The sequence below is a fragment of the Acyrthosiphon pisum genome, chromosome A1 (genome assembly GCF_005508785.2).
Source record: "Acyrthosiphon pisum isolate AL4f chromosome A1, pea_aphid_22Mar2018_4r6ur, whole genome shotgun sequence".
NCBI lineage: Eukaryota > Metazoa > Arthropoda > Insecta > Hemiptera > Aphididae > Acyrthosiphon > Acyrthosiphon pisum.
Genome location: NC_042494.1, coordinates 129,032,653 through 129,060,398, shown reverse-complemented (window position 1 = coordinate 129,060,398; position 27,746 = coordinate 129,032,653). Strand labels below are relative to the sequence as shown.

Sequence of the window (27,746 nt, the reverse complement as noted above, 5' to 3'; positions counted from 1 at the left end):
TAATATTTAATTATTTTTAATTAGTCGAGATATTATGCTGAAATAAACATCAAGTTATTGCTGTAAACATTTTTTTTAACAATATCCCGTGTACCCTAGAATAATTTTTTTCAAATTCGAAAATTGACTAACTTAACAGGCATTGTACAATTTTGAGTTAAATACATTTGCCAGAAAAAGTAGGTAAACAAATATACTCATAAATTGGTCTAAAACAAAAAAAAATTTACAATAATATTTAGTAATAATAATAATCAAAATATTTTATACATATAAATGTTTCTATACACTTCTATAATGGAAATTAATTGTAATAATTACAAATCAATAGTCCTACATAATCATTAATCATACACGTACACTTATACAAATGATAAAATTTTCAATATAATATACTCAAAAAAATAGAATGTACATAATCAATGAACACTTTATTCAATAATAATCTATTAACCCCGTATCAATGGGATGTGTATATAATTTTGCAGTGATTAGTATCAGTCTGTTTTGGCCATTTTGGCTCGCAGTTTAGCATGGACCTGTAGAAATTCTGGTTTGTCTTCGTCCTTTTCTTTTGCATCAGTTTTTTCCATTTGCTACAAATCAAAATAAAACATACTATTAGTGTCATAAAATATTTCCATCTCAAAAATAGTCGCGTAAAATATTTAAATATTTAATTTTTTTTGGAAAGTCGTACAATGTACATGTAATTTATATTTTAATACGCTTTACATATCATTGACTTTATTATAGTAATAATATGTACTCCACCCACATGGGACATAATATGGTTGAATTTTTTTTTTTTTGGGGGGGGGATAGGGGGGCGTAGGTTTATCGTTATCCAAAGTGCCCGCACTCCGATTATTACAGTTGATTTTCAATAAGTCTAATAAAAATAAATTTGACTTGTGTATTTTTTGAGTTAGGTAGATATACCTCAAACACGACTTAAAAAAATACTACAAGGAGCAAAAAAAAGTCAAGTTACCCAGACTCGACTTCGTCCACGAATGTACAAACAATATAATAAAGGAAGGAGATACTTTACCTATTATTGAAATTTCTGTGGAGCTAGAACCCCGGAATTTCTTGATGTCCCATGTCCCTACGAGTAGCGCCGTTTGGGTATTATATATATCTAAAATTTCAGCTTTCGGGTTATACTAAAATATTATATTATATCCTAAGATTTATTTCGCATAGCATGGGTTATTCGTTATAATTGAAAAAATGGTCTAAAATAAAGATAAAATATACTGGCAAAATACGATCAGAAGTTATACACAATTTCGGACTCTTGTTAACATTTTTATGAGAGAAAATATCAATGGATACAAATTGTCTGTACATAATATATTATTGCAATACGATTTGCGGTTAAGCCTCGATGTTAAGTGGTGTATATCGAATTTCTAAAGCAGTGCCCGACGCGGGTCAAATCATTATTATTATTTAAATATTGCCGCGGTTTGGCATACCTACTGCAAGGTTTAAAAATATGTCTATAGAAATCCATATATATTATATTATATATTATTATGTACCTACTCTTTCCCTCTCGAGAAACTTTTCTATGGATCTATTTACCGAGTTCCCCGTCCAATATTATACAAGTATATCATAATATTATAACAGCTATTCGGCTGTACAACCGACGATTTTATAATATCGAAAACGTTGGAAAATCTAGCGTTTTTTTTTCCGCCAGTAATATGAATGCATCTTTTATTTTCTCTATTTTTTATTTCTACACGGTTCGGCACCGGTGAACACAAAAATGACACCATCAATTTTCTATTGCCAACCTAAAATACTAGTGAAATGTTTTACATATATATATATATTTAAAATACCCGTAAGTATATCGAATACCGAAACGTAAGTTTTGTGATACATTGAGCCCAGGCCCACGGTTACTGTAAATAAATAAATATTTTATATAATATACAATATTATATAGAGTTAATGTAGGTACTACCTATACATTGAAGAGTACTGAGTAGATACATAAGAGAGACACATTGGTTTTAAATTTTAGTATTGACAGACAATAATAAATGTCGTCAATGTATTAAAACGTACTTAAATTATAATTATGGCGTAATAATAATATACACACAAATTGATATACGCGTACTTGAAGTGTTGAAAGGTACTTAAAAATGAAGTGGTATATATTATAATTAAGCTTATGAGTTTGTTATAGTTTGTGTACAAAGTTACATAACAGACCTGCCGTCATGACGTGGTTATAATATAGAATTTGAAATATAAAAAAGATCAAACTTCTAGTAAAATTTAGTCATTGTTATTATTATAATTACCTATTTAAGACACAAGTCAGGCACAATTGAAAAAAAACTATTGAACATTAAGTTGTGGTTTAAATGTTACATATTGCCTAGGCCGTAGGTATGACATAATATAATTATAATTACGAATAATAGTGTATTTTTATATAACATAATAACATAATAATTTAGCTATGTTTATTTATGTCGTTTCAAAAAACACTATCATCATATTTTTACACATATTATACCATAATTACATACCACAATATAGGTTATAGGTATTGTAAAATATTCCGGTCGTTGAGAATAAAATAAAATAATAAAATAGTAAAAATACCGTTTCGATTTTTTTGGCCCGCTCTTCAATCATTCGTTCGAATGGTGTGCGGCAAGAGTTCTTTTGTTGTTCGATCTCCTTCTGATTTTGCGTTCGCTTGTGTTTTTCCAGCGCTTTTTGCAATTCTGACTTTTGTCCCAGAACATTTTTCCCGCTAAAATGCCAATCAAGTCTTATGAAAAAATCAAAAAACATTTTAAACGCCTAAAATATACATTTTTTGATTGAATAGGAGTTCTCTATGAAGGTTTTGATGGTCAGCGGAGGTCAGGCATGGGTTGGCCGGCTTCCGTGGTAGGATTAGTCCATCCTGGTGCATGTCTCTCGTGCAATCAGTCGCCATTGTCATATCTGAATAATACAACACACATGGCCATAATTAATAACGAATAAAACAAAGCAAAATGTGTTTTTACAGAATTATATAATATAATTGTCACAATAGTTATTAATTATTTAGAAAAAACGCACATGTTCAGTAATAAAATAAATCCTACAGAACGTACAGACATGGTATCGATACTAGGAATTGATTTATGTTGAATTAAAAAAAATATTAATTTTTAAAAGACCATATTATATATTTTTATTCACCGAATGTATTAGCTAGTGTAGATTATTATATAAAACAACAATTAGTTCGGTGACCCCATTACACAAAGTTTAACTTTTAATATAATCACAGCACAAATTTATAAATTAATAATTTTATACTTCCTTTCAAAATTCGAGCATATTTTCCCGTTAGTCACTCCGGCTTTGGATTGATAATTTATGGGTACAATGTGGTCATGGACTAAGATATCTTATAGTCCGTGGATGTGAAATATAAAACTATAATAATGATTGATTATACATTGCCACTGTAAAGAGGCTAACCACCTATCACACATTTTTGTTATTTGCTCAGAAATTGGCTTTTTCATCTTCTGTTAATAGTTTCAAAAACTTAAATAGTAGTGTGACTATATGACGATAATCTAGCAATTATTTTTATATTTTTTTCAGAATGTATTGTACACAGAAAAAAAATTGATAAAATCAACAAGGCTTATGAAGTTTACAATTATATGTTAAATGGGTAAATTTAATTTTAAAGTTTTTATAGTATGATTATACACGCAATCAGTTTAATTCGCAATAATTTAAGTATATTTACTAAAAAAAAAATATTAACATTCATTATTTGTACATTTTGGCTTATTTTACAACTAATACGCGTGCCAATGATGTGATTTATTATATTTCTAGAGCACATTAACCTAGTTTATTATACTAAAAAATACACTACTGAAATCAATAGCTTTTCTGTACCTGCTCAGAATATAAAACGTACCGACCAAAGTAAATTTTAAATGTTTAATCTTACATCATAGAATTAATTAAATTTCCCTGGACGTAACCCGGGTACCTAATCAATTTTTATAAACATAAAATGTATTTGTATAGTATGACAATTATTAAAATAGCGTCATTACAATTACATTCAGCATTGTCAATTCATTAGTTATTTGATTGAAGTATATTGCGGTCATGCGGGTAAAGAACAACTCATGTTAATTGTTAACATATTATACCGACGCTCGCTTGCCACTTCGAATGTTCGTTCTTACTTTTTGAGTATATTTTTAGATCTACCATAGGTCCATGAATGATAAGAACACCACTTTAAGTTGGCCCTTGTATAAAAGCTGACAGTAGCAGTACGACCTTTTGTGTGAAATAATTCACAAAGATTCATAACGGGTAGAATCGACACGTTTCTATTGGTTTATAAAGAAGTTTGAAATTATAAAAAAGGCAAACACCATGATAACAAAATTAAAATTAAATAACGATGATTCAACGAAATGAAAACTAACAATAGAAACATTTTTTTTTTAGACGAGAATTAACTGACATCACGACGACTTGAGAACTTGAGTATTTTGCAGTAATAAGTTCACATTTTCAATTTGTTATACATACAATTTTTTTGAAAACTCTATCTATTATAAGTTAAATTATACTCAATTTTTTTTCACACAGCCAAGAATAATTGTGCAGACCCTAAAATGTTGTGATTTAGAGTTTAGAAGTTATTGCGCTACAATTTATAAATTATAATATATAATATAGGTTATACCATTTATACTATTTAATACTATTTATAAGTGTTTATAGTTTCCTTATTTATAAGCTAATTGTACTGACGTAGTGACGTATTATAGACACATAAGTAATTATTACATTGTTAAGTGTTAACATAATTCATAAGAATTAGAAGGCACAAACTATATAATTGTAAAATAAAATTATACGCATAAGGTCGTTAAAAACATAAGCGATTTATAAGAAACATGACGCCGGTTATGGCGGTTACCGCTAGGCGGTAATTTTAATATACCCATAAAATATTGTTTACCTTACAAAAAAACTTATGTAGATATATTTTAGTGGCATTGCCTGCAGAGGGTACTAAGAGGGAAGCAACCCTCCTAAAAATGGCAGGAAAATTTAAAAAATGCTTTCAGTGTTCTGTGAACGTATTATATATTTATATATTATATTACAATTGTAATCTATACGAGGGTTGCTGCATAAGTCTAAAACTATATGGCCACGGCATCAGCATACCAAACTTAAGAGGGGCTCTACAGTTAAATCTAATTATCAACTACCCCTAAAAAAAAAAATCAAAATTAATAATATATATTTTATATATATTGGGTATAGGTATATAAAAAAGTTGCTTTAAATTTATCGTTAATATAATATTATTTATTTAATATATATTTGAAGACCTTATAGACCTTGTTGAAGATCTGTATTTTTATCACTCATAATAATTAATAATGATATAATTTATGAGACATTTTGTAAAATGTTAAACGTAAATGATACATCTATATTTTTTTATGTTACAATTGAAATGAAACTTGGCCTGACTTAATCAGTAACATGTAAACAAAAGTTTGACATTGGTTGAATGTATACCTACTCTATAATATTTATTGCCCATCTGTTACACATTTAGAAATAACACACTATACCGAGTGTTGTAAATTGTTCATTTTAGTAATTTGTAAAAATTATATGCATGGAACGCGAAGTATAATGATTTGCGAGTTTCAATTGTTTTAAATGGAATTGTTCATCAAATATTAATAGCACAACATTTTATATGAGCAAGGTTGAGAGGAGTCATATTTTTTTCATGTTCAAAGGGTTTATATTGAAGTAGGAAGGCGTGAAAGGAAAAATGCAAATAACGTTTCACAGTAGAGGATCCTTGATCTACTCTTGTTGAATTTCTAAGGAATATTAATTGGTATATAATAGTAATATATATATATTTCTATTATAATTACTGCAGAGAAAACTATTTGTTGTGCGAAATTAATTATTAAAATAACCTATTTGTCTTGTCGTAGAATAACGATAATCTAAAGCAGTAAAAAAACAAAACCCATCCTATTTAATTAATTTAAAAGTTATTATTAAAATAATAAATGTTTAATATTACGAAATACTAATTGAACGGGTAGATATTGTACATGAATAATTTATTATAGGACCAGACATCTGCACGGCGTAAATTAAGCGTCCAGTGGGCAGTGACACAACTTCAAAAACACGAATTTTGGATTTTTTATAAAGTACTTAATCTTGAGATTTAAATTGAAAAAATTGAAGTTGGCCAAAGTATAGGACAATATCAATATAAGCAACAATAACACTCAATTAAAAACTATAGGTATATTAGGTGTAATGTTTATTTCGTATAAAATATAACATATTTTTTAACGTTTGATTTTCGATCCTATAACTAACTAGACCCTATAATATAGTTATTAATTACTAATTTTAACTAATAATAATTAGTAATTAGTATAGTTAAAAGTTAAAACGCACCAAATGTCTAAATAGTGTTTTAGGAACTCTGCCTTTAGTCTACTCGTCAATCGTATATTATACTATAAAGGTATAGTACCAAATATGTGCTTAGTATATTACAATAATAATCAACAAAGAACATTTTCAAAAGGCATTTATGTCGTTTGTTGATATCAATAATACCTATATATGATAGTAAGACACATTTTCTCTTTCTATAGTGACTATTATACGATTTAAGTGGCACAAACACATTTATGTCTTTCTGAAGATTTATTGTAAGAACAATAACAGTATAGGTTGATACCTTCATCGTGCACTACTTGTTGCTGTTCGGTTGGTGTATACAACTGCTGATACGCAAAACTGTCACTTTAGGAAATGGTGGAAATACTTTGCAGCGTTCTTATCGGAATAGCACAAAATATACAAAACACGTACGCATAGACATATACTTAACCGGCCTGACCTATGAGGTATTTTCTACATGTATATTAGGTATGTATTTATGTGTGTGTCCATATACCTATGCCTAAGGCTATTATGTGTGTGTAAATATAAGAGGGTACAAATACTACAAGATTTTCGGTTTTCTAGGCTAAGATGATGTGTCTGAAATTTATATGGACGGGCGCGACACGAAAAAAATAATAACGGTTTAAACTATGCGGCCACTCCTCTCTCACGAAAAAAAATAAATATAATATATAAGCACTTCTGTTAGAATTCGAGTGGAAATTATAATCGGGTAACAGGTAACAAGCAGTTATTTAAGTCATTAAAGTAATAACAAGAAGGTGTTGAATACATAATAAAATCAATAATAACTACCTATGTAGATTTTAATTATTTTGTCACATTTTTTTTGTATGAATATTTCTTTTAAAAATCAGAAATTTTAATTTATTGCAAAAGTATATATTATTATGATTAATATGTTCATGGTACGCGCGTATTATATTGCTTATACTGTTTAAATCGCATGCTCCAAATATATAATTTTTATTTCAGTTTGACCTTTGAACATCAAAAATGTAAGTACTTATAGTTAATTATTAATTAATTATTTCATACATGTTTAAATTTAGTATTTAAAATAAAATCTGAACCATTTTACAAATAAAATACGTCAGTTGCTAGCGTTTATTAATATTATCTTTTCAAATCTAACCTTTTACCTTTATAATAAAAGTGTAGGTATATGTCCTATATGAATGATAAATAAATTATAAATAATTAAAGTTATAATATATTATTCCATATATTTTTTTTTCTTCAAATAATTAAATCCCTCTCATGAATAATTGTATAAACAAATAAGCTTTATATAAAGTACAACAAAATATCCCATATTTTAATTTATAAATATATTTTTAAAATAGTTTATTATTGTGTATTTTTAGTTTGAATAGATTAGGTTGCGTTTACACTTTGTAATATTATGGCATCGTCGTATAGCTGGTTGAGTATACAATAAATAAATAAATATAAATACCTACATGATTATATAGGGTAATATGGTAATATAATTAGTTTAGTGTGTATGCAATTTTAAATTTTAAAAATATTTTCACTTTTTAACTATACCCATTACACATAGATACACTTTTGTACAAACAAATATATTATAACAATATATTATATTATAAACTTAATAATAATTCCTTTCTACAAACAATCTACTAAGTTTACTGTACACTCAATCTGCAGAATGATTACGCTTGAACTTTAAAAGGGGGTATTTTTCCGCATCATACTGTGTCCAGTGAAAAGCTGGTAAGTAACGGTGACTTTTAAGTTTAAAACTGTGCAGTACGAAAAGTCGGCGAAAAAATAGCCATAGTTATTATATTGTTTACTTATATTTTTTAGTATTGTTTGGTTGCAGTGGATAATGAATGTAGGTATACCGATAAACGAAACTATCGTCGTAATGTCGTTATTCATTCTACCCGAGTCTATAAGATGTGTATATTTAATAGTTGATGCAAACGAATATAATATACATTTCGTTGTACCTACGTATATTTTGTGAATATACCATATTTACGCGAATTTCACTCACGTGTTTCCGGGGAAAGAATCGTCTACGTCAACATGCGAGCTGCAGTTGTGTTCAGCACCACCACACGCAATAAATAATAATACGATGTTGCTGATTTAATATAATGTACATTATAGTAGAAAGCAAGTATTACAGTATATATACGTCGTCTCCTGCAAAAGGGAATACGCGTCGTAATAACCGGCAGTCGCCATTATAGTTGACATCCCCCCGGCCTTGGAACGACCTAGGGGTCAGAGCGCGCGAGGTCAAGAAACCCGTTCTTCTGAAATCCAATTAATACATAGGTTACCTACCCAAGACGTGTAGTATAATGCCTTTCCAACACAAAATACTATCAATTATTACATTCTGTGATACTATATACAGGAAGTTTTCTCACGAATGAAACACCACGACTGTATACGCTCGTCACAACCCGCAATCGATCATATCATTCGTCTCGGTCATTGTTTCAAACGCGTACGTGCGATTCTCACGTGTTGATATTATTCAATTTGCGTTGGCACTACATATATTAATATTATTTTATAATACGCCGCAATCGCAACCTACGATACGCAACTCAACACCGCGCGGCGGTATCTATTCATTTTTTTTTTATGAAATAAACGTTTGTTCGATGATCGCGTACGTGTTGGTCGTACTATATCATTTATAGTGGCACGGACACAAGTCGGTCACGATCGTCCGAGTGACCTACAATTGCGGCCGTCCTAGTGTCAAAGATAACGTGTTTACATTATTGTACCTATATTGTAGATTTTTCATTGTTCGGCACGTCTATTATAATATGTATATTATATATATATATATATATATAATACAGTATAAGGTCTATATATCTATATTATAAATAAGTAAATATATATTATATATTATCTACCTATTATACGTGTAAATATATATAATATATCCTATATATAAGGGGCAACGAAATAAATCGGCGCAACAAATGGTTCCGTTTACAATTCACCGATGAATTACACGCAGACAAACCGGAAACTAAATCGATTGGCATACTATATGATAATATTATAATGATCCGATTCATACTATATTAAATCGTATTAATGAATAAAAATAGAGTTCTAGCTCATTGTATTAGCGGAAAAAAAGTACGAGAAACTTTGAAACACATTCATTCATCAGACACCCAGACGAGCAAATGCAATAGACTTTATGCATAACTCACGTTTCTATTGTACATTTATTTGTATAAAATAATATAAACAAGTCGATTGGAAAGTCTTTCACTTGGACCACGATTATTATCAACACGATTATTATACATAAAAACTAATAATATTTAAAATACATATGTGCTCGAGATTTTTTGTGAGGAATTTCATTGTTCGTTTTTTTTATTTTTTGATATTATTATTTATCAATGTTTTTTTATTTACAAATAATAAATATCTTAAACATGTGTCATTATTTCAGACATTATTTGTAAACCAACGAAAGAGAATAAATTAGTATGAACTCTTGTCATATGAATCATAGAACAAAAAATATATATTAATTTAATATAAAAATATAAACCTCGGCAGCAGTGGACATTGAATTTTCATGGGATAGATTTATCTAATCGCATTATATAATATATATATATACAATGTTATATTATATGTATTACAAAAAAAAAATGAATTGACGGTCAGCAAATACGACACTATAATATACATAATATCATTGATTATACATAGTATATACTTTATTATACTATGTATAATCAATGATAATATTAAGACATATTATTTTAGTATAATATTATTATTATAGGGGTCTATATAGTATATCATATAGAAATATATTCATATCTATATAGAAATATAATAATATGAAAAGTAATTTACAACTAAGTTGACAAGTTATCGTGTGGTATACTAGTAAAAAAACAAAACTAAACACACTCTCGAGATAAAACTGTAACGATATAAAAAAAACCCTTATAGTTTAGTGATGGTGTCATAAATCATAATGTGTCTTTATTGAAGAATATGAAAGTTGGTTACTGTCCTGGATTAAAGTCCGTTACTAAAGTTTAGTAACTTAACTATAATAGCGTAGCGTAGGCGTTTTGTGTTTACAATAATGTGTGAATACTTAAGGGCGTCGGTGCCAGTATTTCCAATTTTCAAAATTGTTATGCTATTTGAATATTATGTTTTATATTTTAGTTATTGGCTTCATTATAATACTTTTCCACTAATCTACAGCTCGATACTTATTCAGACGGGGTCGATACGGTGTATTATATCAACGAAAATGACTTCACGGCGAAAAACTCTCACGCCCTGTAGAGTTGTCGGATTTCGTTAATTTTTTTTTTCTAAAAGATGAGAAGTTTCTACAGGTCGGATCAAAGCTCGATTTTTTATTTTACTTTGAATAGTAGTAGAAAAATACGTTTGAAAAAAGACAAATATTATGCATTTTTCAAATGCATATTCCAGTTTCTATAATTATAGTTTTCAAAATCGGGCTTTGATCCGACCAACAAAATGTTCTCTACTTTAAGATAAAAAAAAAATTAACGAAATCCGACAATTCTACAGGTTGTGAGAGTTTTTCCTGTAAGACATGTTTTTGTACCAAAAAACGCACCGGCACCGACACCCTTAAATATAAATTAATATAATTTGATTTAAGATTAATCTTAGATTAGATGTATAACTACTGCACACTGTATACGTAAATGTAAGTCAATAACTACATCAATAGTTATTATTTTTGTCTTAAAAAAATGATTTACATACTTAACGACCTCACTGAAAATATTGGCGGATACAGCAATTTATAATTATATGAACATCATTCATAACTACAACTAAAATGCATTGAATAATTTTAATAAATACCTAAATACCTAAATGCCTACTATAAAGTATAAAATATGGACGAAGGACGTTTATGAAAATATAATCTCAATGAGAATGTAATTTAATACACTATACAGTGTAGAATAAAATAGGTAGGTTGGTTAATAACATAACACCGCTACGGTTAGTAACCATTATGAATTAATTAATTCGATACGTAATAACAGTTATTAAATGTCTGAATAGAATAATAAAATATTTTTTATTTATTGATTCAAAAACCCAATGGTTATTGCATTTAATACGCAAATAAATGTATATTATTCGTACCATTTACCTACCTATTTGCTTTTCGATAATTTTATTTGCAAAGTAAATCTGTAATCAAATATCACAATTTTACACACGTCTAAACAGTATAAATTAGAAGACTAGAACCGCATCGAGGAGTTTTAAAAAAATTCAGATAATCTATTTATCCTATTAATATTATACATACTCGCTTAACACAGTTGTATTTTGAAGAAAAATCCATCTCTAGAGGTGTTAGACAAAAAATAACTAGTCGAAAATAAAACATTAAAATAATGCCAGTAGTCTCCCGAAATTTGGTGTTTCGAGACTTCGAGAGGATTTTTTAACAATTTAAACGAAGAGGTTCAATAACCGGATAACCTAATTAAATCAATTCATTTTTTCGTACCCAAAGTTAAGTTATCTAACCTTTATCTAAAAATATATACTACTGTATTTCATTACAAGCCAATAATTTATTTGAAAACTAAATAATTAAATCAATATCAATTACAAATTGTTACACTAAACACCGACTGTGTTTGCTCTTAGAATCGATTTCTGTATGAATAAATTACCATTGAATTTAAATTTAATATGTTCATCAGAATGTCTACCTTATTCATTGAGTAATGATGAGATAAGCTCGAAATCTTCTATACAGCAGAGCGCTTTTTCCGGTTTTTTCAATCGAACTATAACAATTGCTTTGACTTAAACAATTTACTGTCTTTATATTTTAACTTAAAAATTAATAATAATAACTAATAAGTTAATAATTATTATTATAGGTATAGGTTTTTTGTTTACTTACTGTTTAATTGATTGAGTTGATGTTTTTGCCCATCGAGAGTCTTGTTATCTGCCTGAAAAAAAAATATATTCATGAAAAAACTCATTTAATTTAAATTAAGACATACCCAATGTGTCATTGTGTTCATAAAATATTTGGGTTTTTATTTTATTAGTTTATTAATTTTGATTTAATATAATAATTTAGTTTGATATTTCAGTAGTAACCATGGTATAAAACATTAAAAATAATAAATATTACTTATGTATACGCATGTACATTATAATCTTTCAAATGTACCTACTATGCAGATAATTGCTTACTAGGAAAAAAACAATTTTAATATTATTACTTTTTATTGATATAAACTAATTATTCAAAACAATAAATTCTAAGCTGTAAATTAAATAACGAAAACATAAAATGTGTATTAGCTTGCAATTTATTGTATTATTATAACGTTATTTTTTAATGAGATAATTTTGTTATCTGTCAGTTCTTACAAGAAAATAACTATCATAAAGTAATTTTTATTCATGTTCATTATTTTGTATGGGATTGTCATTTATTTACTTACAGACCTATATGTCTGTAATATATCTATATAAATGAATAATCAATGTATATTTATAAAGGAATAAATATTAAATTATTCAATTTAGCTGTTTTTAATAATTTTCTAATACCTACAAAACAATAAGTTTTGTTTAAAATTTTTAATTGGAAGAATTTAACTAATTTAATTAACAAGTAAAAAAACTTTCATTAAGTATAAAAGTTAATTTATATATTTGAAGATCATTTTTATTTTGCTATATTAAATATTAAATTGCTATATTTTTTTTAAATATAAAGTGTATAATTGCTGTTCCCCACTAGTAGTGAATTTTACCCCTTTTCATGATAGATATATACAATTACATGTACACTTAATAAAAATATTCCATAAAATTTCCATATTTAGAAAGACGCGTTCTGGCTTGAGTATGGGATATCAATGTTATTAAAATGGAACTTGAGCTTAAAATACACATATAGCCATATAAAGGCAATACCTATCATAATAATAATAATAATAATAATAATAATAATAATACAAAATACATAGAATTGTATATTGTTAATTGATGACATTATTAAATTAAGAGTGTTATGCAGATACAATATCGTATGATAGTGATTAGGTAATGTAAGAGATTTAGAGATAATGTGTTATAAAATAATAGTCAAATTCAAAAATAAAAATTTGAAAGTTGTCAGTTGAACGTTATTTGATAGTACCGGTCCATCCGGGTTGTAACGCGGTACTCTTCAGGGCAAGTGATTATAAATTGTAAATAGTGAATAAAAAAAATAGAAGAGGGGCAAACTCCATATACGCAAGACTTAAAACACTTTTTATTGTCTGAAACCCGTTTCATCACAGATAGAAGTTTTTTTTACGCATCTAGTTCTAAACAAAATCACACGTGATGAAGGGGAAAAAACCATAACATCCGTTGCCTGTAGTGATAAGTTCAATAACAAAAGTAACAGTAATGTAGTAGGGGAGAAAAACCGGATATTAAAATTATAATAATAATATAATGTTATGTTCGTGCATATGCAGCGAATTATTTACTACTCACGAAGATTAGATAACAATCGTATACATACATAATCACTTGCAATCTCGCTTGCTATGTACTCCTAATATGTAACAAAATTATTTATTATTAAAAAATGCTCGGATGACACTTATTTTTTACCTAGCACGTTTAAAAGTATTATGTAACACGACTGATATACTACTATAATATATAGGTATATATTTCGTATGAAAAAGTATAATATAATACAAGCTACAATCATAATTATTTGGGCTTGGGTAGAATACGATTGCGGTTCGGTGCTTATTGGTAACACATTTTTCATCATACGACTCTGTACATTAAATTAATTTAATTTTTTTGCAATTTTGTTTCATCATGCCAAATTTTACAAAATATGACTTAATATTATAAATGTATAATGTACAAATGAAATACATCTATATGTAACAAAAAACGCTAAACGATTCAGACAGATTCCATAAAATGTACAACGGTCAATCATAATGCGCATACATCAATATATAAAGTAATATACGTATTAATGGTAGGTAAATGGAGATGTTATGTTGAAAAAAAGGTAAAAGTGTTCATTAAATGAAAAAATGGTTCTATCTAATTTACCTAATACGTAATCGGCCATATTTAACCATTTCAACGACTTGTTTGAAAAGATAATAAATAGGGATAAATAATGAATAATTGATATACAAGTAATATTATGTATAACAATACTTGTAAAAATAATATAAATAAAAATATTTTTAGAATTATTAGACACATAATACATCCCACAGATCAGGTGTAATAAACTAATAACATTAAATCTATATTGAATACATATTAGAGTTAATAGTTAATAACTCAGATTTCTAAAAAACAAAATTATAGTGTCTATATACACTGCAGATTGTAGAAACCTACTTAATTTAATTTAAAATAAAACTCGTTTTATAGGATACTTATGTATTTTTTTTTGTGTCAATATCTAAAATTTAATTTAAAATTATTACAGCTAAAGTAGATATGTGTATAACTTAAAAAATAGAAAATCAAATTTTTGACATAGGTGTTTCAATATAATATTAATAATATTTTTAAATTACATTAAGGGTATTTGAATATTTGATACTGCGATGTTCTGTATTTTTCTATACCACCCGCGCGACAAATAAATTTATTTTAAAAAGTATTCAAATTTAAAACTCATTTAATGATTTTACAAAGTAATAAGTAGGTATGATGAAAAATTAACAATATATTAATGATGAATGGATGATCTTAGACATTTAAAAAACTTACCATTGCGATTGCTGTACCTAGTACCTATCTCCTAATACGTTGTAAATATTAATAAAACATTAAGTTGTAATGCCTAATGAAGTATAATCAATTTAATATAAAAAATGTAATTTAAATATCATTGATTACGAAATTTTGAATGTTCACAATAAACCAAACAGGAAAAATACTTTAGCTGGTACACGAGTCCCGTGCCACTCGTGAGAGTATTTTACTCACTTACTCCCGAGCTTACTCCTATGGCAAATATGTTTTGAAATGTGTTTCCCATAATTATTACGATGCAATTTTAAAGGTTTTTCAAGGTTGCTGTGTATTATCGAAGTCACACCCACATGTTTTCAACATAAGTAAACATAAAACATCACTTGAACCGTATATAAAAACAAACAAGCTACTGCAGTATATGATACATAATTGTTTTAGCGACTATAGCAGATAAAATGCCATGATATCCGAGACATGAAAAAAACTTATCCAAACGAATAACGATCACTGAGATATAATACCATATTATATAACAAATAACAATATAATATTTTATTATTAGAATTTAGAGTATACTATAACGACTATAGGGTGGTAATAATAATGATTATCGCTGGTCAATTAAAAAAAGGTTATCGTGGTGTAAGAAGTCTATACATGTCGTACGGAGTAAAGGGCACATAATTGTTTCGGCAATAATTTAGTGTAGGTACTGTTGCAAATACTTAACGACGAAGACCAAATAATTTTCTAAAAGGTCGAAAATGAAAAGGTTGATACCTATTTCTACATATTGTAATATTTAAAAAAGTTCTATTCAAATTTCAAACAATAAGAAAATAGGTAGACATGTTTGTTATTTTATACCAAGCGGAAAAAAAGGCACATTTCCTACCTATATTATTCCCACTAAACCTTGCCACCATGAACCGCCGACGTCATAAAAACAATTAACACCCATTAGTCATTTCGATTACGAACAATTAAATATTATACATTTTGAAGTGTTCTAACTTCTAATGTAACAAAATACGTGTGGGTAGAGGCACATCCCGAGTCACGACAATCACGACAATAATATAAAACGACAAACAATAATACTCACGTTTGAGATAAAAAAACAATTTGAAATATTATTTACTACTATGGGGCTATAATAGGTACTGCGGAACTATGGTCGTATGGAATTCAAGGAATTTAGATTAGAAATAAATGTATTTTTAAACACTTTAACGATTATTATTTCCAATATCCCAACGATTATGTAAGACCACATAAGGACATGCGGTTTTTCTGATCATCACTCGTTTCCACGCGGTACAGGTTATAAGATCAAACGGACTACAGACGGATAAGGTATTGTATTTACTATTTATTCGTCCGTGTGCAATGTCATAATCTACACGACATCGAAACGGTCGTCAGAACAATTTTCGAAATTTTTTTTTTCATTGTCTCACAATACATATTTCAACATATTTCGAGTACGATACACTTAAACGTCTTAGAGGTACTTCATAAAAATATATTATTAATATCGTGGAATTATTTTGTATAGACGTATGATATTTACTTACGAATTATGATTACACCTGCCCCCCAAGTGTGGCGAGCGGTGTGCGTCGTGGAATTCTGTTATTTAACGAGTAAAAACCGGTTTATGCACACTGGTCCGTGGACAATCACAACAATAACAATAATATCACGCCGGTGGTTGGTCCGGGGGGTAACAATTCACCGCCGTTTTCTCCGGACTTGAGGGGTGGCTGCAGCGATTGGGATATTTCGAAACGACGAGAACGTCGGTGCTCCGGCGAGTGGAGCGATCGTCTGTCCGGTGACTTGTCGAATGCGTGCCGTCGGCGAACGCACACTTCGGTAAGGAGGTAAACGGGGGATCGACGACTGAGACGCCGAGTGGATGACGGAGAGCAGCAGGACGGCAGCACGCGACCGAACGACACGAGAACTGAACGATCACTGTGCCATCTGCCGACCGTTTGCGGGAAACTGCGACGATAATATCCGTGCGTCGGTGTTGAGCGGTCGGCGACGGCGGCGGGAGACCAGCCGGTGGGGGCGACCTTGAAAGGGACGGCAAGTGGTGAGCCCAGGAAACGCGCTCCCGCCCGCCCACCACTCTTTCACATAATATAATATAACATTATTTTATTATGTGTGTCAGTCATCCCTTTTCGCCGAATTCCCACGCCGCCGCTCGGCGCACACCGACGACGCTGGCGACCTCGACAGTACCGAGCGTGCACCAAGTCGAGCCGCACAGACGCGCCCACAACAGCGGCGGCGTGTCAAGATTTCGTTCGTTTATAGAACGAAAATAATACTGTGTACACTGTACGCGGACTTTATTATAGATGTGACACTACTTGAGCTACGTCATTACTCATTTACTACCCACAGGATACAATGACTGTTGGTTTAATATTAATAAAGACGAATCGTGAAGACGGTAGGCGTCTATATACCAACCGCGATTTTGGCGAAAATATTGTTTGTTCGACGAACGCAAAATATATTACATGATATTGTGTTTTACTTTTTCTACGATTTTTATATCATACTTTATACTTTAAAAATTGTATTATATCGGGCTTTGACGTTGTTTTTGTGTTTCAACAAAAATACAAATCTATCTGAATCCGTTTCATTTATACCCAGAAGGACTGTTTTTGAATCATCAAGGAATTTTATACGAATTCAATAATATTTAATCCCACCAACATCCCACAAAAAGATCGATCTCTATTCTCCACACATTTGTAGCATTAGTGACTCGTGAATCGTGATAATGTAGCATGTACATCGTAAATAAATGCTAAATTAACCTTTCATTTATTTTTCAAATAAATATAAATATAGGTATTATGTAGTGTTTATTATTGTATATTATACTACCCATTGTAATTATTTTAAATATGAAATATGGCTTACAGTTATTATTGCAGTTTAAAAAAAACTGATAGGTATAATAAACCGTTATAGGTTTTGGATTTAATAGACGTCATTAAGTGACTGTATCTAGGTGTAAATACCTAGATAAAAATAAGTGTAGGTATTAATAATTAATCAATAAGTCATGAAGACAATTTATAAACGAGATATTAATATTGATAATTTCAATAATTTGAAAAACATATAGGTACACCAAAGATTTATAATATTACAAGTCTATGAGATATTACACTCAATAATCAATCATTAAGTATTAATAAGTGATGAGTGATAAGTGATAACAGTAATAATAATAAAAATCGGGGAAGTTCTCTGCTGTAAAGTAGTATTTTGGTGTACCTCATCATGAAATAGCCTACATCCTGAAATGGATATTGGAACTTGGAAGTGATGAATTTGAATTCAAAGATTATTCACTATACATTAATTTATAAGTATACATTTTATACTTATATCTACCTCAGGGATGGATCCAGGGGAGGCCCAGCCCCCCAGATATATTTTTTATAAATACAAATATTAAATATTAAATAACAAAATCTAAACTTCTTTTCACATTGACACATTGTCGCTTTATGTAGGTATTAAATAATCAATAATTTATTTATTACATTGATTACCTATATCTACTATATTATGACAACATTTTTAAATGAAGAATAAAGTATAATATTTTATTATAATTCTATTTGTGTTGTAAAAAAATTGTTGCCCCCCCCCTCCGGATCTTTGCTCTGGATCCATGCCTGACCTACCTACATGAAAAACAACTATTCTGAGCGGAGACAATGTATTTACCTACAATTTCGAAAGATATTTTATAATTCATTTATATTACCATCAGTAATTTGTTTTTCTATTTTAGTTTACAAAATACAAATATATCTGAATTAGTAAAATGTATTGGTAACATACATTGGTATATACATTTACATAATACCATTGATTATAAATACTAGTATTTATAATCAATGATAATACATTTAAAATAAATGTGACCGCGATAGTCTAGCCGAATTTCGACCTACCAATTTGGATGATTTGGTTATTTGATTTCGAATATAGTCTTAATGTAATTAACTTTTAAGTCAATACCGAACTTCCATACAGAACAAGTTCATTAAACAAATATAAAATCAGTCTAAATAAATTATGTTGAAAATTCCATTAGGTATGTAGATTAAATGTAAAATTAAAGTACCTAATTTAAAAATAGTGGAATGTTTCAAGTTTCTACCATAATAATATATTTTAAATAGGTAAGTAACAACAATAAAATATTAAAAATCGTTTGAAGATAAAACGTAAATTGTCAACTATAAATGATTATAACAACTATAAATCGTGCTTTTGACAAAGCATATAAAATATTGAACTTCACAATTTAAAAAAAAATTAAGTAGGTGTGTATTTTCAATATTTATTAATATGCTTTAAGGAAAACAGAATGCTTTATGAACGATGTACGATGTACCCATTACATTTTCAAGAATTTTGCTTTAGTAACAAAACTCTCATATTAATATAAATCGAAAAATAACTACAAAAATTCAATTATTTCAAATAAAATATGTATGATGTATCAATAAATAAACCAAAATATCTAAAAATTTTAAGTCTGTTAATTTATTAAATTACAACAAATAAACCAAATAGGTTTTGTCAAAAATTTATCACGTACAAATTTCCATTTTTTTCGTATTTTTTTTTTTAGTTTTCCGATTATTTTGATATAATTAGGTATTGAAAATTTGATGAATTTTCCTCGACTATAAATATATACAATTTGCTACTAGAAATCATCCTCAAAGTTTTTTGAAAGATTGAAATACATTTTACTGCACTTAAAATATGACATCAGACACAGAAGAAAAAACACACACCATTGTAAAACCAAAACAATGATTATTCCGCTCACAATCTAAAATATACACAAATGATTGTATCAATAATTATTATAGCAATATTAAGGACTATAATATATTCAAATGGGTACATTGTTTGAGTCAAACATTTTATCTGTGCTTTTAGACAAAATTAATAATAATAATAATAATAATATTTATTTCTTACAAAAAAAAAAACAGTACTTAAATATACTAAATTACATTGTTTTTTTTTTATCTAATACATTATTTATATACATTTAATTACGTGCCTCATAATGGTAATGAATAATAGATATTATATAAGTTATGAATTACAAGCAATAAATAATTAATTAAATTTGTATTATTATAAAAAAAAATAAAATTTGAAGAAATTATAAGACATTAAAAATATTTAGTTGCGACTTTAATATTATATTTTATTAATTATGATTTTAAAAATTAAATTAAATTCGATTTTAAATTTAACTGCACATGATTATTGCATAGTTTAAAATAAAGTATTTTGTATACTATGTAAATTATGAAAATATTAATCCGCAGTGACAAAGGGTCAAAGCTAACTAAAAAAATATATAATTGTATATTTGTATTAATCACTTTAATAAACAGATTAAAAATGAAACATTACACTAAGGACTAGGCTTAGTAGTAAGCTTATTATTTATAAATAATATTAGTTTGTTTATTTCAATAGAAATCACAATGAATAATAAGAAGTAACAACACAATTATTAATCCGGAGTGCACTCGTCAAGAAAATTATATTCATTTTCTCCTACATTAAAATAGGTTTGATTTTTATTTCCTACAAAACTATTTTCTTTTTAAATTATTGTTTCCTGTAGGTAGCTAGTATAAAAACAAATAGGTAATTACAATTACATTTTAACAAAAAAAATTACAAATTTGGTTCATTCATAAGTATATATATAAAAAATATCAAATAGTTGTAAAATATAATAATTTTCTAAACATTATTTTATAATGGTGTAATTTTTATTTTTGACTATTAAATTAAATGTTTAATAAAAATAATTCTTCAACCACTATTAATGCAGAGTACAGACCACACTATAATTGAACCTAGAAGTCTAATTGTTTTTATATAGAAAATACAAGTTTATAGTATTTTTTAAATATAAAACAAATTATCCGTAGAAGCATTATATTTAGTTTTAAATAAAATCATTTTGTTATGACATTTATTTGGTGTTGGTCATTTTTTTTATGCCTTTGTTTTAACTAGGACACAGGCACACAGCTTTAAGAATAATCTAATAATATAAACCATGTATAGTTCAAGCTGTTCAAGGGTTTCTGTTTAGCTTATACATTTTACATTAAGTTAGTCGATAATTTAATTTAAACTTCACTCTGAATAGTGAATATTTTAGATTCTGAGTGGAGCGATGAATGTATTTATTTTATAATGTAGTGTTTTTATTTTTTAGTCTGAAGATACTTTTTATAGAAGAAAAAATTAATAGAATTTTGACTTTAGAGGTTGTTTCTGGTAGAAAAATTAGACTTAGTTTGTACTTTAGGGGTAAAAACTAAAAAGTTTGAATTTTCCAGTACTTTTTAAAATAATCGGGAATTACATATAAAAAAAAAGTAGGAAAATTTGTTAACATTTTAACATTTTAATATTATTTTAATAAAAGGTTAGGTCTTCGTATACAATAATATATCATTGAATTCAAATTTAACACATCCATTATACATACTATATAATTATGTTTTTCAAATAAAATATTTGTTTAATTTAGCGTTATAAATCTAGTTTAAAGCCCACGCAATTTTTTTAAATTTTTTTCGGACACTTATTTATTATTACAACCAGTTATGAATCCAGAAACCTATAAATGTTTCAACGAGTTAATAAGAACGATGGTGCAAAAATTAATTGCCAGTAATCGCAGTGAACTTTGTAAGGCCATAACTTAAAAATTACTGATTATCGGTAATTAATTTTTGCAACATCGTTCTTATTAACTCGTTGGAAAAAATATTAAAAAATTAGCGTGGGTTTTCCCCAATAAATTATTATAATTACAAGTAAGAACATATCTTATATTCGTCAAGTGTTCGTAGGGGAGTTTGAACCCCCTATCACCCCTAGAGCACGCCCATGCCCCGGATATATGCATGAAACTGTAAATAGGGGCCAATTATAATTAATATATAAAATCTACATGGAGAAGTGTCAAAGTCAAATATACGGCTTAAAACACGCGGTGCCACACTGAATTGAGTGGTGGTGGCGTGGCTTCACTCAATATCTCCAAAAACCATTTCGAAAAATTCTTTGAAGATATGAAAAGAAGTTCTTTGATGTAAAAAAAGGTGAATAAATAGATAGATGACAGACACCTACATATTGCGGGGTGAAAGATTGTAGATAACATACAACGCCAACAAACGGTTGCGGTAGATACACAGAATAGATGAAATAGATTTGATGTATTCTGTGGTGGATACATTTTCATGTAGATAACATATGATGCGAATTCGTCCAGTTTTAAGTGTTTTAACTTCATAATATATTAGTTGTCACTAGTGGTTAGGTAATGCATATTATGGTCTTTAGTAAGCACTTATATAATTTATAAATTATAAAATGCAATTGTTAATTTATGAATAGGAAACTAATAAAAGAGCATATTATGCATTATTCATTGTTCAGGTATTTTATCTTATAAAAGAGTACCTTTAAATAAATTGAATTTCTTGTTTATTTCATAGGTATGCTATAACTCTATATATGCAGTAATATAGTATATATATATAAATACATTATATTATACCGTTAACAATTCTAATGTATACGATTCAATCTAAACAAAACATAATCATTGGAATTTCCTGTTAAATAAAATCAATTATTGCGGTCATAATTTTTGACTGAAGGCAGATACACAAAATAATCAGATAAATATTTATACCATTAACGCCTTTTATTTATACTATCATCTAAAAAGTCAATGCCGTACTTATTGTAAGAGGTATTTTTAGAAAATTGTTTATGTTGTTCTAAAAACCCAAGGTCCAAGAGTATAATATATAGGTACAATAATTAATTATTTAAACAATTCATATTTTAATAAAATGAACAAAAGAAAGAAACATAAAAGTATTGTTAACAGACTTTATATAGTATATACTATATACCTATATTTTGTGTATAAACTATAAACTGGGGGACGGAGTGGCCGAGCGGACTAAGGCGTCGGTTGCGACGCACACCGACGCCGGTTCGATACCTCGGCCATGGGTGGCATTTTTCTTCGGGCAAGTCACGGTGTCCGGAGAACAAGTGCCGCCATCCCCCACCCGGGCATGGCAGATACTTACGGGTGCCCATATCAAAAATTCTGCCAAAACAAACTCACCTCTCCCTACCAACAAAAAAATCTACAAACAAAACAAAAATAGCTAATGGCCTAAGTTTCCGGGCTTAAGCTACATAAAAAAAAAAAAAAACTATAAACTATAAAATGTATAGATAATAGGTATATACTATATATTGTATATTGCAGCCTATATGGTACACTATATTATATTATAATATATATATAAATCGAAAAAAGTATTGGGAAGTTCGGTCATTGTTGATGGGTTTGGACAATGTGAAAATGGTAAATTTAAAACCCAATATATAACGCTCTGGAATATAGTAAGGTAATAGTATGGTTAGGATACTCTGTCCAGAATCCTTTGGGCATTGAATAAAATTATTACTAACAAAAGAACGGGCATGTATAGTATGAATAATAATATTAGGTATAGCCCCCCACCCCCTTGATTTGGTTATTGTTCACAAACTGTAAACTTTTTCCTATTTTGACCACTAAAATCAACCATTTTTTACATAATTGCCCGTGATTTTTTACTTGGCCCGTAATGTAAATATAATACCTATGGATAAAACAATTTAAAATATATACAATTATAGATTCATTGTTCTTTGAAAACATAAAAATATTATTAAATTAGGTTTCTGCAATATTTAAAGAATCGAATTATCTTATAAACCAATATGGCAGTTTAATTGTTGGTATGGTACATATTTTATTTAGACCTAACATAGTGTTACTAAAATCTGCAGCGATATCAACTGTAACTAATCATTATTGACATCCTAATATTTTAATTTAGGTATAATAACCGTACAGATTTTTTTTTAATCATCCATTAAATTAATATTAAGTATACCTATATCTAAAATGTTTATCTTTATTTTCATTAAAAAATCTATTTATATTTTTTAAAAGGTTTATACTGTGTATAAAGAAATGTTAGCATTCACGTGGGTACACCTACTACATACATAGTGCATAAATGTAATACACAAGTTCCTTGGCCTTATTATAATCATCAATCACTGACGAGTTATAGCTATGCTATTATACTAGTATTATAGTAGTATACCAATATATAGCATATACAATAACATTTGAAATACTTTTACAATGATCAATGATTCATTGAAAGGAAATTAAACACTTATAATAAAATAAAGCATCAAACCATTAACTTCGTCTGCGTATTTATCAATTATATTAAAATGTTACATTTTGTATAAAATAATTCTTTCTGCCAAAACTAATCAATTTTGAACGGTTGTCAAAAGAATATAATCGAGTTACTGCTGAATGCCGATATCATAAATATGTCCATGATATCGAAAAATAATGTTGCCTAAAACTAAATAAATATAACCAAAAGTATGTCAATATGCCAACATGCCATATACGACAACTATGAAATATTTGTAGTTAGTAGCTATAAATACTATACTAAATTATAGACTAATAATAATTTTATATCCATACATATACATACGAAGGTAAATAAAAATAAATGTTTAACATATTAATAAATGTATTGTAAATTATGTATACGTGTGTAATATGTATGTGACGTTATAGTCTTTGGGGTAGGTATGCAGCCTATAGGGATCTGGTGGCAGTATTGTGCTAAACTGTTCCCACCCGTTTCTTGTCTTTTTGAACGGAAAAAAAGGTATGCACTTTATTATACAATATACACTATTTGTTAATATAATAATCAGTGGCATATTTAGTTGAGTGGCGGAATGCAATTTCCGGGGCACCAAATTCTAAGTCCATTAAATGGGCGACGCACGTCTCTAGAGGTTAAATTGAGTTCAAAGTGAAGTTATAACAAAAAAAAAATATTATTTTATTGGATTTGTTGAGAAATTATATTAGTGATGACCTGTATTTTTTCTTTTATATCTTTTACATTTCTATACATATTTCTATATATAATGTATTTTATCATATTGTTATATGCACAATTTAGAAAAAAAGGCTAAAATCTAATATTTATTTAATTATAAAGGTCGACTTTTATATTAGGAATAAATGGAGTGGTAATGGTAAAATAAAAATGTTCTCTAATCTAGTGGAAGCATAATCATAAGTACTTAGACTAGTAGATACAATAAGATACCTACTATATTTTATTATTTGAGAAAATTAAGAATACCTAACTATTTAGATATATTCGCCCTCAATATTACCAAAAATAAATACAACTATATTTTTATAATAATATTTATACATAATAGATTTATTTTTAATATCGGACGCTTTTACAGATGCTTTAAAATTACTTATTTTTATTCAATGTTTGAAGGAATATTGTAAAAATCGTAGATTGTATATTTGTATAGCAATTAGTTCACATACAATCATACTGAATGCTAATTTATTCATAGTTCATACAATAGTCATACAAGTACTATACGACTATAGGTAATTAGGTAGATACTACTACTACTATTATATCGTTATATCTCGAAATTTGATGGTAAAAATGATAGCCTTTATAAATACTAAATGAATACCGAGATGAAAACGGAAGCACGGAGGATATTATGTACAATTACGTAAATACGAATAATTAATAATTTATGATTACTGATTAGGTGTATTAGTTAGGTATTTTTAAATTTATCTACGCACGTAATTAAAAAAATGTATCATAAATATTAATGTGCCTATTAGAATTTTTAGAAACAAACAACTTATCTATACGTATTAATAAATAAGTTAGGGAACACTATCCTCGTTGTATAATAATAAAATCTTGATTAAAGGGAAAGTATTTAACTATATAATATGATTTTATGAATAAATGGGCTATAGTATATTATATTATTATAATATTATAATTTATAACCTTTAGTGATTATAACGTTATGATATCTAAATATGTAAAAACTATACTTTTATTCCGCGTAAATAAAAATTTTCCCTGCTTTACATATTATTATATAATTAATACTTATTTATATATGTATAATATAAATTATAATTATTATTCTATGTTTGTATCCATTATGTATATAACGCATATTATTCACAGTAAATATGTTATAACACCATAACTTTCCGGGCAAGACTACTAGAACTTTACGACTAATAAGAGCGTTTGAACACCACATAAAAGCAGCGGATTTTCCCATGTGCGTGAAAATCAAACCACGACATTATATTAGTAAACTAGTAAATTATATATTATATAACTGAAATAAACCGCAATAATATTACCTATTGATCCTATATTTACAATAATATATTAATACGTTTAGACATACCTAATTATAATTTATATCGTATTGTGAGGCGCTAAATAATAGACGGAAATCGTTGGAGGCATATAATTATAATAATCCAATTCGCAATGACCTATTATACAAGATTAAGTTGCGGGAGAGATGACACCCCAAGACATAGCGATTATAATATTATGACACCTCCCCCATTTTACCATACATCCACACATCGTACTCCCATTGTTACTATTATGCTATATTACAGTATATTATTATGTATTAGGTAGTTTAATATATAATCATAGGCACCGAGTTTTTAAAATTTCACAGGGTGCTACTAAATTAATGCCCATAAAAATACCTATAGGTACAAACATTTAAATTAAAAATATTATATTTAAATTTAGTTAATAATTATAATTTCACTATTTCTGCAAAGCACAGTATATATTGAGTGTAGACGTATCCATGGTATATTATTTTATGTGGACGCCGTCCTTAAAAAGTTCTATAGTCACGACACTGTAGATTATATTATATTACGAAATAAAGGCGCGGCTTACCTTGCAGGGAGGCGTGAGAAAAGTGCCACTCAGGCTGGTGACAGGCGCCCGTCGTCCGGTATCGGTCAGACAGCCGTCGGATTTGGAGTCTGGACACGCGGACGCCGGAGCGGATTGGTGATCGGCCGCGGGCCCGTCGCCGTGATGATGCCTTTTCTGCTGCAGGTCTGGCACGGACGCGGTCTTCTCCAGTTGCTGCAGTTGGACGACGGCCCGATACGCGTTCGGGGACGACGGCGTTGACCTGCAGGCCACCGCAGCGGGCGGCACGAGGCCGTCCAGAGCGGCCAACCGGTCACACATCGCGCGCGCAACCGGCAGCCGCAACAATGAGTCACGAGCGAGCGAGTAAGCGACAAGCGG

At 28.5% G+C, this 27,746-nt stretch overlaps 1 protein-coding gene across 5 annotated transcripts; it reads right to left on the bottom strand.

Annotated features, from left to right (window-relative positions):
* On the bottom strand, positions 1-27,746 carry LOC100165703 (protein FAM107B). 5 transcript variants are annotated; one of them, XM_029488299.1, is made up of 6 exons: positions 15,382-15,399; positions 14,147-14,179; positions 12,512-12,563; positions 2,853-2,988; positions 2,638-2,791; positions 1-596 (listed from the first exon to the last, which is right to left on the bottom strand). In XM_029488299.1, exons 1-6 carry the CDS (start codon positions 15,382-15,384, stop codon positions 498-500), a joined length of 477 nt encoding a protein of 158 aa, XP_029344159.1. In that variant the 5' UTR covers positions 15,385-15,399; the 3' UTR covers positions 1-497. The 5 variants fall into 5 exon arrangements, with proteins under 5 accessions (XP_029344159.1, XP_001944072.1, XP_029344160.1 ...); XM_001944037.4 differs by lacking the exons at positions 14,147-14,179; positions 15,382-15,399 and adding an exon at positions 27,384-27,746; XM_029488300.1 differs by lacking the exons at positions 14,147-14,179; positions 15,382-15,399 and adding an exon at positions 16,947-17,378.